The following is a 19,676-nucleotide window of genomic DNA, read 5'->3' as shown; positions in this document are numbered from 1 at the left end:
TTACCGTCTCCCAGGACAGCACCTCCAGCTTGACCATTACCGTCTCCCAGGACAGCACCTCCAGCTTGACCATTACCGTCTCCCAGGACAGCACCTCCAGCTTGACCATTACCGTCTCCCAGGACAGCACCTCCAGCTTGACCATTACCGTCTCCCAGGACAGCACCTCCAGCTTGACCATTACCGTCTCCCAGGACAGCACCTCCAGCTTGACCATTACCGTCTCCCAGGACAGCACCTCCAGCTTCACCATTACTGTCTCCCAGGACAGCACCTCCAGCCCCACATTTACTGACTACCAGGACATCACCTCCAGCCTTACAGTTTCTGACTACATGGCCAGTATCAAGGGCAGTACCATTCAGCCCAGACTTTTTATGTTCTCATCTGTTGTAGAAAGCTTCCAGGTTGTCCATGAAAGCAGCTTTGATGTTATCCTCTTTTAATACCCTTGTGATTTTAGTCCACAGATTTTCCTCATTTGGGCATACCCAAAAACACTTCCCTGTTTTAATACTGCTTGTAGCTAGTTCTTGGACATCTGCACAAGGGGCGTGACACCAATTTCCACAAAAATGACAATTTATCCATGTGGAAGCCCGTTTGTTTGATTGACTGCAGACTGTACAGAGCTTCATAATGATTTGAATGGTTGATTTACTGTAATTCTACTAGCAACCTGTTGGTACTCCATTAATAACCTCCTTAAATGAAGCTCTAGCTATTTGTATTTCTATTTCTAACTGTACTTGTATATTGGACAGCTTACCGTGTACATTCCTGATTTATATTTATTGTTTGTGTTTGATAAGGGCGCCTACAACCCCATCCATTTACAATCTGCTTTATTGTCTAACGAAACTGTTTGAAACCAGTCAAGGGTTCGGACCATCAAGGGTTCGGACCAGTCGATCTGATCTGATCAGTGGGTCACTTATTTAAAACATACTAGTCGGTGATTTGGGCTAACACATGAAGGATCTACTTGAAATTATCTACCCGAGTAATATGTGATTTGATTGATACAAAAGTATAACTTGCGTGTTGTAGAGCCGGTGATTTCTGGCAGCTCCTACAATGACGAACGGTCGAGCCTCAACCCTTGTTTATCAATCGCTGTATCTAGCTTTTCTGGTATTTTTTCGTCTCCACCACAATAAATGCTATATTATCACTATAGTTGACTGGTGGAAATTTTGGAGGAAGGACGCTTTTTCTGTAGTAGTAATTGCTTCTCGTTGTGTATATTGCGACCGCTGGTAACTACAGGTTATGTGAAATTCACAGTATACGTCTGGTATTTCAAGAAAAAAGAAACTAATGAAAGTCACTCCACTCCATTAAGTACCATTATAATACTGGTTAGTTGCTACTACAACACTGTATTCTGCTATTCACTGGTATCACTAGATGGTGTGCTATATCCTAAAATGTTTCTTCACATCCAGACACTTTATACAGGGAAATTGTGCTCCCGATATATAGTGTTATTCTGTATACAAGTACTCCTCACTTAAAACCCTTAAACTGTCCAAATGTAGATCTACGTTTGCACGCGTAGCACTCTGAACGTAGATCTACGTTTTATTTTTCATTCCTTCAAATTTGGCCCAATAGGCCTGAGTCTCCTAGACAAGAGAGAATGGGTCTGCGCCCTAAGTGTGCACAGTATGAAAAAGTTTGCTGATGCTGGGGTACCACATGGTAGCACCCGTTACTCTCGGCTCCATCTTTGGTTAACATCATGGCAAACCCCCGCAATTCACTCGCTCCTCGTCGTATTAACACATACTATTCTCATTGTGTAACAGAATGCAAGGTTAGTGAATTTGACACCGATATAGCCACTAATTTTCAAGGAATTGGTGAAATTGTTGATGACCCTGATGACCTTCAGCCCAGCATCTTCGGTGTTGCTAGTGTTACTACCTAAAGGCAACTCCGCAAGATGAAATTATCATTTTCCAAGTGTTATGGTGATAGTGAAAGTGATATATGTGACGATGATGAAATCAATTTTATGCCCATAGAGGATTCAAGTGAGTGATTATCATTATTCCCCAGTGAAACTTTTAGGCATCGTAACCTACATTCAGGCAGTGTGCCATATGTAGTTGGCGGCAAGGGTTGTGGCAGGTCACAATCCAAAACCCCAGCTAATGATAGTGATCATGAAGGTGAATATGCTGGGATGGAGGAAGAGGAGGTTGGTGGCATGGTGCCTGGACCTTGTGGCACGGTGGGTGGGCAGATGAAGGACCGCCCGGCACCCTCTCAAACGTGTGTTGCCTCCACTTCAGTCCCTCCCTCCTGCTCCCCCATGACCCATGCCACAGGTCCACCCTGCACCAAGTGACCGCAAATGGAACTGGACAAAGTACACCATGCCACATCCTTTCATTTCTGATGCCAGTGGAAGTGGTATCATGCCACACCTAATTGTTACCCAGACCAACATGTACTACCAGTATACAATGGACCACATAGAAGTTTCAGAATTGTCATGGCTGCACAGGTTGAAAGACACAACTGAGGCTGAAATGCATTTATTCCTTGGCACAGTCATGCTTATGCCACACGTATAAGAACAATATAGCACACTACTGGTCCACAGACCACTTCATCAGTACTCGCTGTATAGCCCTTGTGGCTTAGCGCTTCTTTTAGATTATAATAATTCATCAGTGCTCCAGTCTTCCGTGACCACCTCCCCTGCAATAGATTCACTCTGTTGCTACGAATGTTGCACGTCTCAAACAGGAATACGGCAAACCGAAATGACCTATACAAAATCAGAGAATTGTTTATGCATCTGAAGCAAAAATTCAGTGCCTACTTTTATCCATTCAAGAATATTGTTGTCGAGTCCTTGATTCTGTTCAATTGACACGCTGTATAACCCTTGTGGCTTAGCGCTTCTTTTTTATTATAATAATAATGTTCAAGGGACGACTGTCATTCAAACAATATATACCAAGCAAATGTAACCGCTTTGGTATAAAACTGTGTCACTGTGAGACTGGTCTTGTGTTGGATGTCATTATCTACACAGGGAAAAACACACTAGATGATATCAGGTGCACATTGGGCATTTCTGGGGATGTTGTTCGCAAGATGATGCAGCCATACCTTGGCTAGGGTCATACATTGCTCACAGACAACTGGTATACAAGCCCTATGCTTGCTGATTTCCTATGTGTGAACAATACTGATATGTGGAACAGTGAGAAGCAGTAGAAAACACATGCCAAGGTTCACTGGAGGAAGTGTAGTGAAAGCATTTCATGCCAATGACATCATGGCACTGATATGGCATGACAAACGGGATGTGACGTTGCTGTCATCCATCCACAGAAACGAGATGGTACAGACAGACTGAGCAAGCACAACAATGAACCTATTGTAAAGCCAGCTGCTGTCATCGACTATACGAACAATATGCGACTAGTCAACAAGTGTGACATCATGATAGGGTTTGACTGTGTGTGTAGGAGTTGCAAGTGGTATATGAGTGTTTTTCCACCTTGTGGACATTGCAGTGCTCAGTGCATTCAACATGTATAAAATAGACAGGCAAGCGACAACGATATGTGGAATTCACCCTCAGTGTCATCAAGCAGAGAGTGAAAAAGTATGGTACCACACCTATACCTGTCACTCCACAACATCGACCTGTCACCCCACAAGAAGAGGTAAGTGCCCAACCAAATAATCTGTCACTGCCTGATATCAATACCATCTACTCCAAAGACGTACTCTCAGAAAGTGTTGTGTGCTTAGACTACACAGCGACCCCAAATGCGAAAAGACATACAATTCATGCCAGCAATGTGGGGTGGCACTCTGTATGAATCCATGCTTCTTGGAGTATCATACAGTGGTGGACTTCTAGAAACATAAATGGGACCTGTAAATATCTGGTATATATATACATGTATGTAAACAATAGTATGTGATTGAACCAGGTGTACAAATTCATCTATCAGTGTGAACATGTGTGTTTGTGACAGTATGATTATTAATTCAGTACTAAACATTTGTCTCAAGAATTGGCTATGAAATCAAAAGATCTGCAACAAAACATTATCATAACATGAAAAGAATTGGAAAAAATGATAAATGTTTATTGTTTCTGCAAGCGGCAGTATTCCATGTTGCCAACACATCATTTAGCAAGAACTTCGTGGGCTTATATCTCGATAAGTACTGGCCCTAAAATTTTTTTTTTATCCTATAACATCTATAAAAATGCACTCTTCATTTAAAAAAAAAAAAAATTTTTTATTTTTTAAAATATTTGGAGTGCTGCACGAGTGAATGTGATCTACGTTTGGACAGTTTAAGGGTTAATGACCTATCTGTTTAATGACTGCTCGGACCTACGACCAGTATGCAAACCTAAGCAATGCATATTAGAGTTGATTTCCTCTTTTCTGTTTATTACAGTATATAGTACACTACTGTATAAACATTTAAAAATACAGTACAGTTTTACACTTCGTAAAATTCAATTTAAATGGTTCTGCTCTCAGCAGGGAAAAAATTTCAGTACCACAAGCTGGTACTGAATAAACATTACCCATTGCTTGGGTATCATTTATTCTGTTAGTGGGTTGGATTTGTGAAGGACCTGCCTAGTATGGGCCAACAGGCCTACTGCAGTGTTCCTCATTTCTTACATTCTTATGTTCTCTGTGCAGTAAGTGCAAGGCAGTCTGCCTGTGGGTCAATTCACTGTCTTTTGCCAGGACGACCCTAGTTTCCTACCCTGCCACCTCCGTACGTGCTCAGTATATACGCATCCAGTGCGGTACCCAGCATTGTCTGTGAATCAGGTTTTGGTCTTTTCATTGCCATATACTGCATCTGCCAAGGAACCATGGTGCCCAGGAGACATGCAAGTGATGCTGGAAGTGACAAGACAAAGTAAAAAAAAAAAAAAAAAAAAAAAAAAGGTTCAAGTACTGGAATTATGAAGAAAAATGATATATTAGATAAGCTTAAATGTGGTGCCTGTGGTGGACATGGCAAGAGCTTATGGCCTTAATGAAGCTTGTGCAATGAATAACCCAGGCTACCATCTGATTTATTGACCTACTGAGTTGACTGATTTACTGAATGACTTGACTGATTTACTGAATGATTGACTTACTGCTTTTGTGTGTGGCCAGCAGTAACTGCCTGGTTGAGCATACCCTAATCCACCACGAGGCATGGTTTCAGACCGAGCCGCGGGGGCATTGACCCCCGAAACCCTCTCCAGGTAAACTCCAGATACTGACTGACCGGACTTACTGAACAACAATTTAAAGTAAGAAATATTATTTGTTGCATTTGTAGTTTTAACAACAGAAAAAAACATACACAATGACAATGAACAACAATTGCATTATCATTTTTATTTGCATAAGATTTGGAGACCTAAAGAAAAAAAAATTTTTTGGCTTTTCTTTGGGGGGGTCCCAGGAACATAACCCTATTTTTCCCACAAGTTCTTCAGTTCCTTAAACACGGATTCGTCTAACATTGCATTTTCAGGAACCTAACTACCATCTTAATTGATCTACTTCTTTCTTTCAACAAACTGGCCATACCCCACCAAGGCAGTATGGCCCAAAAATAAAAACAAGTTTCTATTTTTTTAACTTTAGTAATGCATACAGGAGGGGTTACTAGCCCCTTGCTCCCGGCATTTTAGCCACCTCTTACAACACGCATGGCTTACAGAGGAGGAATTCTATTCCACTTCCCCATGGAGACGATCTACTCTATATTAAAAATGTTATAAATGGTGCAAAGGTGACATTAAAATATCTAAAGAGGATTGACACAAACCCACTACCAGTACAGTATGCTCCTTGCTTAACGACTAATTCGCTTACTGACCTACTCTTAACAACTGAGTTCTGTTCCTAAGTGAGGAGTACCTGTACTATATGTTCAAGCTTCACTTCATTATATCACTGCCCATGTTTATTTAAATAAGTGATATACCAATTGTGGCTTACTGTATACTTTTCTCCCACTCATCTTTAGATGATCTGCAAGGTTTAGTTTCATCTTTACCTGAACCATTTCTACTGTTGGGAGACTTTAACAACCCTCACTTCAAACACTTTTATATATTGTGAATACTGGGGATTCCACCCAAGTCAAATCTTTAACTTGTGCCCGGTCCAGCACTGACTTTTCAGTTTGCTCATCTTCCGTCTTTTATACATTTTTGTTATATCCTCTTCTTGACTATCTGTGGCTATTTACCAAACCCTGGGAAACATTCATAAAAATATTCACCCCGAAAGTGGGTCCAACTGTACTTGGGTTATTCAACTAGAACTGCCACATATTCTGTCAGACTGCTGATCACTATCTAGATTTCAAGAAAGCAAGGATGCATGCACATTGCATCATACATGCAGCTAATCTTACTGGAGTACATATGGCTCTATTCTGAATGCCTATGCTCTTTATGAGCAGAGTCTGGAAGGGGCTGCAGAAACTAGCATAGAAATATACCTAGTTGGATGAATCTTAGTAGAGCCAACTGGCCGAGTGGTTAACTCACTCGCTTGCCTTGGGGGCTCAAACCCCACCTGTTCTGTGATTTGGCAAGCAGATACTCTACAGACATGGCTTCTGTCCCTAAGAATGCTGGTGAGAAAACAGTCGACTACTGATGTACCAGCAGCTATAAAGCATCATTATGCATCACTCAGAAATACTTTGGCCCAAACTTGTGCACCCATCTGTCACTATGTATTACCTCTCATACTGATGAGCTGTATATTTTAGATACAGCCTCACCCATGTCTAAGGAAATCTTGATAACCAATGGGCTTTGTTTGACATTGGTATATTACACTAAAACTTAAGGATAGTTAATAGCAAAAATAAAATGTACATATGTAATAATTTTATTTACACACACTGCTGAAAAACTATGTTCCAAGATAACTGGGTGTTAAACTGAATTATTTAGAAAGGATTATATCCAATAACAGTTTTTTTCAACTCTCCTTTCTTCTTAAGGTGTTTAGGAAGTCTGCTTTTGGCTTCTTGAATCATCTTAAGAACCTCAGGCCTGAAATTGAGAAGATAATTTTGACATTAAAAAATAAAACAGGATAATGTAGGGTACACACATGAATGTATGTATGTACAGTGGTACCTCGGGATATGAATTTATTTCATTCCAGAAGGCTGTTTAAGTGCCGATACCAAAAGAATTTGTTCCCATACGGAATAATGTAAATTAGATTAATCCATTTCAGACCCACAAAAATACACTTACATAATTGTTTGAGTTTTGAACTGTTCGTATCCTGAGGTACCACTGTATATATATACAGTGGACCCCCGCAAAACGATATTAATCCGTTCCTGAGAGCTCATTGTTATGCGAATGAATTTTCCCCATAAGAAATAATGGAAATCAAATTAATCTGTGCAAGACACCCAAAAGTATGAAAAAAAAAATTTTACCACATGAAATATACATTTTCCTACACACAAAGAGAAGGATACATGCACAATAGTAGAGTAGTACATGCACAATATATATTGTGCATGTACTACTCATCTAAATGAAGAATAAATGACACTTACCTTTATTGAAGATGCAGCAATGACTGATGAGACACTGTGTCCTGGGAGTGCCTTTTCCTCCTGAGTACTGTAGGTCCTGGTTGGCATTTTCTTCCAGAACAGCCTTATCACACTGTGTATGCCACTACGATTCTTAAATCTCTCAAACTAACCTTTGCTGGCTTTATATTCACCAATATGAGCACTAGTTCCAGGCATTTTTCCCTGTTCACTTGGGTGTTAGTTGACTGGTGTGGGTTGCATCCTGGGAGACAAGATTAAGGACCCCAATGTAAATAAGTTAGACAGTCTTTGATGACACTGACTTTTTTGGGTTATCCTGGGTGACTAACCCTCTGGGGTTAATTGTTTCTTGGTATTCTCAATAAGCAGCAGCAGCAGCAGCAGCTGACGGTGGTACAGCAGCAGCAGCAGCTGACGGTGGTACAGCAGCAGCAGCAGCTGACGGTGGTACAGCAGCAGCAGCAGCTGACGGTGGTACAGCAGCAGCAGCAGCTGACGGTGGTACAGCAGCAGCAGCAGCTGACGGTGGTACAGCAGCAGCAGCAGCTGACGGTGGTACAGCAGCAGCAGCAGCTGACGGTGGTACAGCAGCAGCAGCAGCAGCTGACGGTGGTACAGCAGCAGCAGCAGCTGACGGTGGTACAGCAGCAGCAGCAGCTGACGGTGGTGCAGCAGCAGCAGCTGACGGTGGTGCAGCAGCTGACGGTGGTGCAGCAGCAGCAGCTGCTGACGGTGGTGCAGCAGCAGCAGCTGCTGACGGTGGTGCAGCAGCAGCAGCAGCTGACGGTGGTGCAGCAGCAGCAGCAGCTGACGGTGGTGCAGCAGCAGCAGCAGCTGACGGTGGTGCAGCAGCAGCAGCTGACGGTGGTGCAGCAGCAGCAGCAGCTGACGGTGGTGCAGCAGCAGCAGCAGCAGCTGACGGTGGTGCAGCAGCAGCAGCAGCTGACGGTGGTGCAGCAGCAGCAGCAGCTGACGGTGGTGCAGCAGCAGCAGCAGCTGACGGTGGTGCAGCAGCAGCAGCAGCTGACGGTGGTGCAGCAGCAGCAGCTGACGGTGGTGCAGCAGCAGCAGCTGACGGTGGTGCAGCAGCAGCAGCTGACAGTGGTGCAGCAGCAGCAGCTGACGGTGGTGCAGCAGCAGCTGACGGTGCTGCAGCAGCTGACGGTGCTACAGCAGCAGCAGCAGCTGACGGTGCTACAGCAGCAACAGCAGCTGACGGTGCTACAGCAGCAGCTGACGGTGCTACAGCAGCAGCTGACGGTGCTATAGCAGCAGCAGCAGCTGACAGTGCTACAGCAGCAGCAGCAGCTGACTGTGCTACAGCAGCAGCAGATGGTGCTACAGCAGCAGCAGCTGGCGGTGGTACAGCAGCAGCAGCAGCAGTTGACCATGGTACCACAGTATTTCGATAATATTTCTCACCCTTTTTACCACAGGGTTGGCACTAGAGGCTTTCTTGGGGCCCATGGTCACTTATTTTGCAGATAAAATCACCAAAAACACTGTAATAATACGAAATGTTCCGATTGTATGCTTGGATGTTACCGCGGAGGCTGGCTCAGGCCGCACATTAGACGCGTCTCGGATGAATAGTGTTGAGCGGGTTTTTTAGCGGTATGCGAGGCAAAATCTTTGCGATAAAATGTGTTTATATTGCCATATTGCGATAAAATGTATCGGTATGCGGATTTAACGTTATGTGATGCCAACGGTATGCGGGGGTCCACTGTATGTGTGTGTGTGTGTGCGTGTGTGCTCACCTAGTTGAGGTTGCAGGGGTAGAGTCCAAGCTCCTGGCCCCGCCTCTTCACTGGTCGCTACTAGGTCACTCTCCCTGAACCGTAAGCTTTATCATACCTATGTGTGTGTGTGTGTGTGTGTGTGTGTGTGTGTGTGTGTGTGTGTGTGTGTGTGTGTGTGTGTGTGTGAATGAGAAAAAAAAAGAGATAGATACAAGCCTTCGCTTTACGTAGAACCACTATAATATGACATCTTATTTCTATTAGTAATTTAGTACATGCAATTTACAATCACCTAGTATGACTGGCATGGTTCACAACATGCACCGGAGATTCTCATTATTCATAATTAGGTACTTTTGGTCTGAATGAGCTCAGAATGGCTGCATCTACAGCTACAGTACGTATTACTGTATTTCCCTAAATCATATTTGTGCACCAAACATTTGCAAATTTTCAAGATTTGCGAGGTTCTTGATCCCCTAACCCTTGCAAATGTGGAGGGCCTCCTGTATTATTATTTTTTAATTTATTGCTGTATATTAACATAGCAGGTAATTATATTAAAGGAAAGAAGCTATAGCTATCAAAATTCATACCTGAAAGAAGGAAACTGAATTTCCTCATGAAGAGTGCACTGTGAGTGCTGCTGTGGCTCAATCTTTGTCACACCAGGCCGGAACACATCAATCTCTCTCCTGCAGGTGTCCAGTATTTCACTCACAGCAGTAGGTGGTGCAACAAAATTAATCAAAAAGTAACTGAAAAAATCATAATTAGACTAGATTAATAATACAAACATAAGGGAATGCTAATGGAGTTATACAGTGCCTAAGGAATAATTCAGTCCATGGAAAGGCAGGGTTGCTCCTATACTTTAGATCTAGATCTAGATCCCTTCACCAGCATCAGGGTACATTCCTTATAGGGTATTAAGAGCAGAGTCATACCCAGGTTAGGAACCACAATGAAAAAGATGTCCAAGTCTCTAGCATGCAACACATTAGGGTACATTATTATTTACAGAAAGTTGCACCTAGGGCATTTATTCAGAGGGACACTTCCTACTTAAGGTTTATTTTGTTACTTATGTAAGCAAAGATGGTTCCCACTTTCCCATCCCTGAAATGGATTAGTGACCACTGGCCTTGCAATATAGAGGTTAACATAAATCTTATGGGTGTCCAATCCAAGATGATCTATTTAAAAAAAAAAAAGTTAGTGACTAATTCAGAATGGACTGAAATGTCAAGTCACAACAATATTCAGGATGGGTTTTAATGTTTATCTTAATTTTCTGTGTCTAAGTTTTTTTTTTTTTTATGAATTATTATAGCCACAATATTGTGATCTGTATTTTCCAAGAATACTCGAATTACAAACGGAGCATCAAAAGTAGTATCTCATTATAACATAAGTATTAGCCATGCCATACCAGTATATGAGGAAGGAGCATGCCTAAATGATACACTGGCCAGCTACCAGGTCTTAAACTAACCACAAATAGCAGTGAAAGTTCCCACCGATGCATTCTTGCCATTACGTATTTTAATTCTGTATTATACAGCCATCTCTACAAATTCAAGGAGTGTCACATCTTAGAGAGCTCATGGATCTATAAACTACAAATAACATAAAATATAGTCAGATTTGGTTTCATTTTGCAATTCAGAGACTTTTTCTGTAATACTGGTACAGGTCCGCCATCACAAATCCGGCAATCAGATATCCGGTTCCATCAGTTATTCGGTACTAATTTCGGCTAGCATAATTTCAAATTTCCAGGGTCCCCACACCAACCTGCTGGTACTGTTTGATGGTGCTACTTGCTGCATAAGTCATTCCAATTTCTTTTTCTCAACTTACTGTTATAACCTGCTTATTTTTAGCCCTAGCCATGGTTCCAATGAATAAATGTTTTTCATTGTGTAAAGCACATACACAGTACATTGTCCATAAAAGATAAGGTGGCTTTGAAGCCACTGTTGGTTGCCATGAGCTCAGTCTCATGATGCAGGGGAATATGCTTTATTATTACACTAATATCAACACTACTGCTTATTTGCCTATCACAACTGATCAAATATGACATAATAAACAATATAAATAACATAAAAACATGTTATATACTCCAGAATTAGTAATATCTGGCATAATACTGAGCAGTTCGACAGAGGTATGAAGAGGATATGGGATACAAGTACCATTCTCCTATCCCTGTCTTGGAGGGCTTATATTAGAGAAAACAGAGTATAGCACATGGCTAACTGTGATACACACTCGTACTGCACCATAAAACTGAAACAAAAAAGCTACTTTCTCTACATAGATTATCATACATAGCAGCATGTGTGTTGAGAACCTAGGATAACCCAAAAAAGTCAGTGGCTTATTTCTAGTACCTGGCTTGGGCTTGCCATATATGATTTTTGGTAAATATCTGATTCCCAGCCAGGATAGAAACACTGGGTGTGTTTCTTTACACCTGTTGTCTAAGTTTACCCATCAGTAAATGGGTACCCAGGTTTTACTGGACTGGTGTGGGTCTTATCCTGGGGAACTGACCTAATTTGCCTGAAATGCTTAGCATAACAAGGGGCTTTCTATATAGTAGTGTGTCATTGATGTCAGCAAGGCCTGTATACCTTGTACATGTACTTGTAGTAAATATATTTATTAATAATAATATAAGCTGTATAGTTCTTGTGGCTTAGCGCTTCTTTTTGATTATAATAATAATAATAATATAATAATAATTATTATATTATTATTATTATTTTTCTCTCAGTTTTGTTGGGCTATCTTATCGATACTTGGGCAATGTATGACGGAAAGATGCTTCTTAATGTACACCAAAAATGAAAGAAATTGGACCATAAATAACAGAATTCACTTCTCAGTCATTAGCCGCCCCGAAGAGGTATATTTTCGTATGGTTTTTATGGTTGTACATATTCTCATTTTTTTGGTCTCATTTGATAGAATGGAAGATATATTACAGAAACAGATATGAATTTGATTGTTTTCATGACGAAAAGTATCTTGAAATTGAGCTCAAAGTAACGGAAACGTTTGATTTTTTGGCGATGTTCATGAGTAAACAAATGACATCACCGTCTAATACGTGTCTGCCTGCCAGTCCAAATTCCAATACACAGTCACGAATGGGTTGACATTATTTATACAATTATTACAATAATACAATAGTCTGCCAAACAGTAAATCTTCTATTTTTTGTGTGAATAAAAATTCCAAATGGTAAGCAAGAGTAATATAAGAGGGGCCTGGAGCCATGACTAATGAACAAAGAAAATGTTATTTTAATGCCAGGAATGTCTGCACTGTTTATTCTGGACCCTATTTTGAAATTGGCATCTGTTTAAATTTGTGTGAAATTGGCCAAATTGCCAATTTCTGATCACTTTATTGGGTAGCTGAAATAGGTGAATGGGCGGTTTCTTGTACTCGGTTGACAAAACGGGCGTAAGTTTATTCAGGCATACACAAATATGTACAGTTACAAGGATTATCATACATAGCACTGTATGTATAGAGAACCTAGGATAACCCAAAAAAGTCAGACAGTGACTTATTTCCAATACCTGGTTTGGGCTTGCCATATGATTTTTGGTAAATATTTTTTTTTCTCAGTTGTTTGTTGGGCTATCTTACTGAAACTTGGGCAATGTATGATGGAAAGATGCTTCTTAATGTACACCAAAAATAAAAAAAAATTGGACGATAAATAAGGGAGCTCACTTCTTAAGTCATTAGCTGCCTCCTTGCGGTAAATTTTCATATGGCTTTTATGGTTGCATTCTCGTTTTTTGGGTCTCATTTGATAGAATGGAAGATATATTACAGAAATAATATGATTTTGATTGGTTTCACAAAAAAAGTACCTTGAAACTGAGCTCAAAGTAATGGAAATGTTCAACTTTTGCCGATGTTCAATGAACTTTCTTGTGTAAGTCAAGTTGGTTAATTTTATTAAGTGTATTCTAACCTAATCACTCTGAAATCCGGCAAACTCAATAATCCGGCACACTACAGGTCCCAATGATGCCTGATTTGCAATGGCAGACCTAAATATCACTCGAATCTGTTTGGAATTGACGTAATAATAACCAGAATAAAAGGGAGAACTGGGCAAAGAAAGTCAGTCAGAAAAACAGGGAATAAAGGTTTCCAGTCACTGGATGTCTATCAGTAAAAAAACACTGGATAATTGATACCCGCAAGTAAGTAAGTTCGAGAATTTGTAGGGATGGCTATACCATATTTTTTCTGATTCAAAGGCATATTTTGAATTAAGGTACTGTGAAGAAAACAGACATGTTCATCATTCTTTTAAGTATCCACCACTATACTGACAAGTTCATCACTTTTACCCCACCTTTTTCTTTTGATTATACAGGGATGTTTGACCATGCAGTCATGCCCATACAATGGCATACAGTATGTATTACAAGTTATGGACCTATAACTTTGGAATACGTAAAGTAAAAATTGGGAGGGCCACGATGCATGTCTGGGATATGATCAAGGGCAAACATGGCTGATCAGAAATTGCTAGCTGTCTCCTGCACTGTTATAAATGAACCTTAACTCTGGTGAGTACCTACCTATATTTATATTTTACCATAATTATCGTTGCTTTGCAGGTTATATAAGTATATTTACCAGATTTTAACTTTTCTTGCAATTCTGACTCTCACCCTCTGTTGCATATTCATTTATGCTTCCTCCTAGACACGTACAGCATGGATTTTACACCTTAGAGCTCATTAAATCTGCTGTAAAATGAGACCAGTTTGATCAACATTGTAAAGTGGTTTGTATCAATATTTCAGTAACCATGTTGCAAAAGTTTGTAGGCAATTTTCTCAAAAGTGACATTTGGCAAGTTCATCGGCGTTCTTCCCACTGCCTCGTTTGTGATGTTTGATCTGTATACTTAGTCTTTTCATATTGTCCAGTACTGTACTTTACTACACCCAATTGTGATATCATAGCAGCTTCAGGTATCACCTCATTTTTGTTTTTCTAAATCTTATGACTTAGATTTACATAGAGACAGTGAAAGGACTTTGAGACTAATCTATATCATGGAGAATTTGATGGGCATCATGATGAGTAAATACAGTAATGCATAAAATAAAACAAGTAACTAACTTTCCTTTTGTGTGTATTTGTCCATGAATTGACAGCTTAAAAGGTAGCTCTTGAGTACCTAAACTTTCAAACTTGCTCACATAACCTCCTTCATCTAGGATTGAATCTGCAATTCTTTTTACTGCTGATACTGTGCTTGCCTGAAAAATACAATAAAATTCAATTAGTTGTAAGGGAAAAAATGAATGAATTCAAATACACATACATAATCATATGCAGTACACAGAGATATAATGCAACTAACGTTTTAGACATGTAGTGTAACTCCTGTACATGAGGGTTTGCAGTTAAAAAGGCGATTCATATAAAATTAATCTAAAGGGAACAAAAATATTAAACAAAGGCACAGTGAACTGAAATAATTTTAATAGTTTCTCATTCATTAATATCATACCCATTTATGAGCAATTACAGTAAATATCTCAGTTCTGATTCACTTAAAAAAATCAAGTGGGCTTCCTTCTTTGCAACTGTTAATTAGTCATTTCAATTGTTGAGCAGCCTGTGGATATATCTGATTAGGCATGGATTTTCTGACTAGATACTGCAAGTATATTTTGCCCCAACTGTCAGAAGTTACAATTCTAGCATACAAAACTGAGACTGTTGTAATTTTCGTTTCTGAATCTTGGTTAGGTTACTGGTACTAATGATGAAGCCAAAACAGAAAGCTACAGTATTCTGCAGTTTCTGCCAGTTCATGATTTGCATTCTGCTATCCTTTGCTGCCTTTCACTCTGAAGTGGCCAGCTATGACAGCAGCAGCACAGGCAGAATATTTCCTCTATGCACTTTGGGCCCTATTTGTTTCACGGTAGACCTAGCATTACTTTGCTGTGCTTACACTTACCCTCCACCCCATCAGTTGCCTCATGGATGTGTACCATATGATTACAGTACATATTCTCTTCCATTTCTGATCATTTCATCACCCTTTGTCATGTCTGAATATTAATCATGTCATCAAAAGAAGGGAATCTGGTGTTGGTGAAGGTGCCACAAAGAAGTTGAAGTGAGAAACTATGCCTCTAATGAAGAAAGTTGAGGTTGCAAAGATGATCAAAGGTAGTGCACAAGTGATTGATGTAGGCAGAGCCTTTGGTACAAGAGAATCGACAAATCGTTAAATTTGAAACAATGAGAATATAAGACCTTGTGTAATAAAAAAAAAACCAAAGAAAATGCTAAATGATGGGATCAAGTAGAAAATAAATAAAAGTTCCTTGCTTAATTACATTACAACCCAAGAAAAAGTTCTATCGCACTATCATACAGCATATGAGAATAACAGAAATCCTGTAAACTAGTGTACCTTTAGTCATGGATGATTTAATTGTTTTAGATTGCAAAGTAAGCTTCATAACACAGTTAAGTGGTGTGTGTACTGCTGCTGACCACATGACTAGATAAAAAATTTCTGAGGGGCATACGAAAACCTCGGTTTTCGTATGCAAAACTATAGTTATTCTCTATAAAATGTATTTTTGTTAATATTTCCCATAAAAATTTATGTAAATTCAATTAATCCGTTCCAGACACCCAAAAATATTAACAAAAAATACATTTTATAGAGAACAATTATGGTTTTACATAGACTCAGGTGTGTGACTACACACCTGAGATTTAATGCTGATGAGATAAGATTATTCAGGAACGTGCCTTCCAGAAGTACATAAGCAAGCAAAAGAAAACCGAACCAAGATTCAAGGAAGTGTAAAGTATTTTCAACTTACTACTGTATGTTAATGCATCAGGTGAATTTAAGTGCAGGTCCATACTTATCTGTTGCTCCAAGAATCCCCATGCTTTGAAATGGAAAGACAAAAGCACTTTGCATCTCATTTAACAGTCTAACCAGTCAGCACATTGGGAATAGGAGGTTTTCTTATCCGAGGAAGGGAAAGGCATCTCCAGTTCTTAATAATAATAATGCGGATCAAAATCAATTTATCAACAGCATTTGTAATTTCCTAAACAAAGCTTGTTGTTAGTGTCCCATGGCCTGGTAGGCAACGCTCTTGCTTCCCACACACACTGTCCGCGGTTCGATCCCCAGCAGGGGGTAGAAACATTGGGTGTGTTTCCTTACACCAGTTGTCCCGTTCACCTAGCTAGTAAGTAGGTACCTGGGTGTTAGTCAACTGGTGTGGGGTCGCATCCTGGGGAACAAGATATACAGACTTTGCAAAAGCCTTCGACAAGTGTGACCATGGCGTATTAGCGCACAAAATGCGTGCTAAAGGAATAACAGGAAAAGTCGGTCGATGGATCTATAATTTCCTCACTAACAGAACAGAGAGAGTAGTCGTCAACAGAGTAAAGTCCGAGGCAGCTACGGTGAAAAGCTCTGTTCCACAAGGCACAGTACTCGCTCCCATCTTGTTCCTCATCCTCATATCCGACATAGACAAGGATGTCAGCCACAGCACCGTGTCTTCCTTTGCAGATGACACCCGAATCTGCATGACAGTGTCTTCCACTGCAGACACTGCAAGGCTCCAGGCGGACATCAACCAAATCTTTCAGTGGGCTGCAGAAAACAATATGAAGTTCAACGATGAGAAATTTCAATTGCTCAGATATGGTAAACATGAGGAAATTAAATCTTCATCAGAGTACAAAACAAATTCTGGCCACAAAATAGAGCGAAACACCAACGTCAAAGACCTGGGAGTGATCATGTCGGAGGATCTCACCTTCAAGGACCATAACATTGTATCAATCGCATCTGCTAGAAAAATGACAGGATGGATAATGAAAACCTTCAAAACTAGGGAGGCCAAGCCCATGATGACTCTTCAGGTCACTTGTTCTATCTAGGCTGGAATATTGCTGCACACTAACAGCACCTTTCAAGGCAGGTGAAATTGCCGACCTAGAAAATGTACAGAGAACTTTCACGGCGCGCATAACGGAGATAAAACACCTCAATTACTGGGAGCGCTTGAGGTTCCTAAACCTGTATTCCCTGGAACGCAGGAGGGAGAGATACATGATTATATACACCTGGAAAATCCTAGAGGGACTAGTACCGAACTTGCACACGAAAATCACTCACTACGAAAGCAAAAGACTTGGCAGACGATGCACCATCCCCCCAATGAAAAGCAGGGGTGTTACTAGCACGTTAAGAGACCATACAATAAGTGTCAGGGGCCCGAGACTGTTCAACTGCCTCCCAGCACACATAAGGGGGATTACCAACAGACCCCTGGCAGTCTTCAAGCTGGCACTGGACAAGCACCTAAAGTCAGTTCCTGATCAGCCGGGCTGTGGCTCGTACGTTGGTTTGCATTCAGCCAGCAGCAACAGCCTGGTTGATCAGGCTCTGATCCACCAGGAGGCCTGGTCACAGACCGGGCCGCGGGGGCGTTGACCCCCGGAACTCTCTCCAGGTAAACTCCAGGTAAACCCCAATGGAAATAAGATAGACCTCGATGATGCACTGCCTTTCTTGGGTTATCCTGGGTGGCTAACCCTCCAGGGTTAAAAAATCCTAATAAAATCGTATCTTATCTTATGGGGAAGCGCTAAAACCAAAACACCTGGGTAACGGAAAGCACTGAAGTTCGAAGAGAAGGCTAAATAGTTCGATGGGAACAAATCTATGGTCTTATTTTCTAAGTCCAATAAAGCGTACCTTAGGCATATTTTTCACAATGATACACAGTTCGTATAAAGCCATATTAGTTGCTGCTTCTACTTCTTGTTGGGATGGTTGGTTGGTTGTTGGGGTTTATAGGGCCACTTCTTGTTGGGTTTTCAAGGGTCTTTTATTGCTTTCTTTGTTGGGTTTATCAGGGCCATTGACAGCATAAGCCGTATCGAGTCCGGTTTCTCGATGGTACGAGGAAAATTTGTTGCCCAAGGCTGGGCGATGAAAGAAAAAGAACAAAAGTTTCTTTGAGATAGAAACTTGAAGTTTCCAATTAGATCCGGTGGACCACCTTGCCAAGCACCAGTAGAGAGGGACGTCCACACCCCCGCCTGAGTTCAGTAACCGGCTTCCCGCCAAAGACCGTTAAAGAATTTTCCGCAGAGCGGAAAAAATGGAGCTGGCTACAGTAAGTCGATGTACAGGTGTCCCACCTGTAGGGTGCCCGACGAGCAAAATAGATGAGGACACGTCCCAGAGAGAACGGTGGAAATTTGCCACTGATACACAGGCGAGAGAGAGACGTCCACACCTGACGAAGGCTGGCGCAGTAGTCCGTTGTTCTTGCTGTTGATGATGATGATGGGGTTTGTAGGGCCACTGGCAGGATACACCGTATCGCATGTGTTGTTGCTGCTGCTGTTATTGTTATTGGGAGTTTTGAGGGCCATCACAGCTTCGGTCATATTGAACCCTTCTTCCCGGGAGTCTATAATGTTCCCAAATCTGGGAAGGAATAATAATAGTTGTAGTTGTATTTGTTGTTGTTTTTATCTGAGCCATACAAATAATGTCAAATATATTAGTACAGTAGTAGGCACAAAGAAAGACGCTAATTATGCAATGCATAATTTTTTTTTTATGCCTGTGAGTTCTGTTGCAGGTATTCAAGAAGAGTTTCAGATTATTATTATTATAATCAAGGGGGAAGCGCTAAACCCGTAGGATTATACAGCGCCCAGGGGAGGGGGGATGTGGAAGGCATTCAGGCTTAATTCGGGGAACTGGAGCACAGATCCAATTCCCTAAATCAAGAGCCCCTCACCAACATCAAGGAACCTTCCATGAGGGGTTTGAAGAGTTTCAGAGAAGAGATTATATTAGGTGAGTTTCAACCTTCGAAGAATTGGGTAATCTTTGGCACAGCGGCCTTTTGTTGAGTTATTATTAGTTTTAGGAAATTTGATGTAGTAGATTCCCATGTACAAATACCATAGGTGAGGTATGGATACACTAGAGAGTACTACAGTGTAAATAAGTGCTGTTTGAGGTATACAGTAACATCTTGGAGAGGAAGACTGCTGTTTTGGAGACCTTTTTTATGTGCTGGAAGTGGGTATTAAACTTCAAGTTGCAGACGAGGTGTTAGGATAGGATAGGATTTCGTTCGGATTTTTAACCCCGGAGGGTTAGCCACCCAGGATAACCCAAGAAAGTCAGTGTGTCATCGAGGACTGTCTAACTTATTTCCATTGGGGTCCTTAATCTTGTCCCCCAGG

At 41.0% G+C, this 19,676-nt stretch overlaps 1 protein-coding gene across 1 annotated transcript; it reads right to left on the bottom strand.

The window, feature by feature from the left end:
* Positions 1-6,898: 6,898 nt before the first annotated feature.
* mRpS6 (mitochondrial ribosomal protein S6) lies at positions 6,899-18,754 on the bottom strand. Its single transcript, XM_053783974.2, has 4 exons — positions 18,163-18,754; positions 14,523-14,662; positions 9,947-10,108; positions 6,899-7,081 (listed from the first exon to the last, which is right to left on the bottom strand). Exons 1-4 carry the CDS (start codon positions 18,205-18,207, stop codon positions 6,976-6,978), a joined length of 453 nt encoding a protein of 150 aa, XP_053639949.1. The 5' UTR covers positions 18,208-18,754; the 3' UTR covers positions 6,899-6,975.
* Between the last annotated feature and the right edge of the window lie 922 nt (positions 18,755-19,676).

Source organism: Cherax quadricarinatus, unplaced genomic scaffold, assembly GCF_038502225.1.
Source record: "Cherax quadricarinatus isolate ZL_2023a unplaced genomic scaffold, ASM3850222v1 Contig1708, whole genome shotgun sequence".
Taxonomy (NCBI): Eukaryota; Metazoa; Arthropoda; class Malacostraca; order Decapoda; family Parastacidae; genus Cherax; species Cherax quadricarinatus.
The sequence above is the reverse complement of the archived record's forward strand: the minus strand, read 5'-3'. Positions and strand labels throughout refer to the sequence as shown.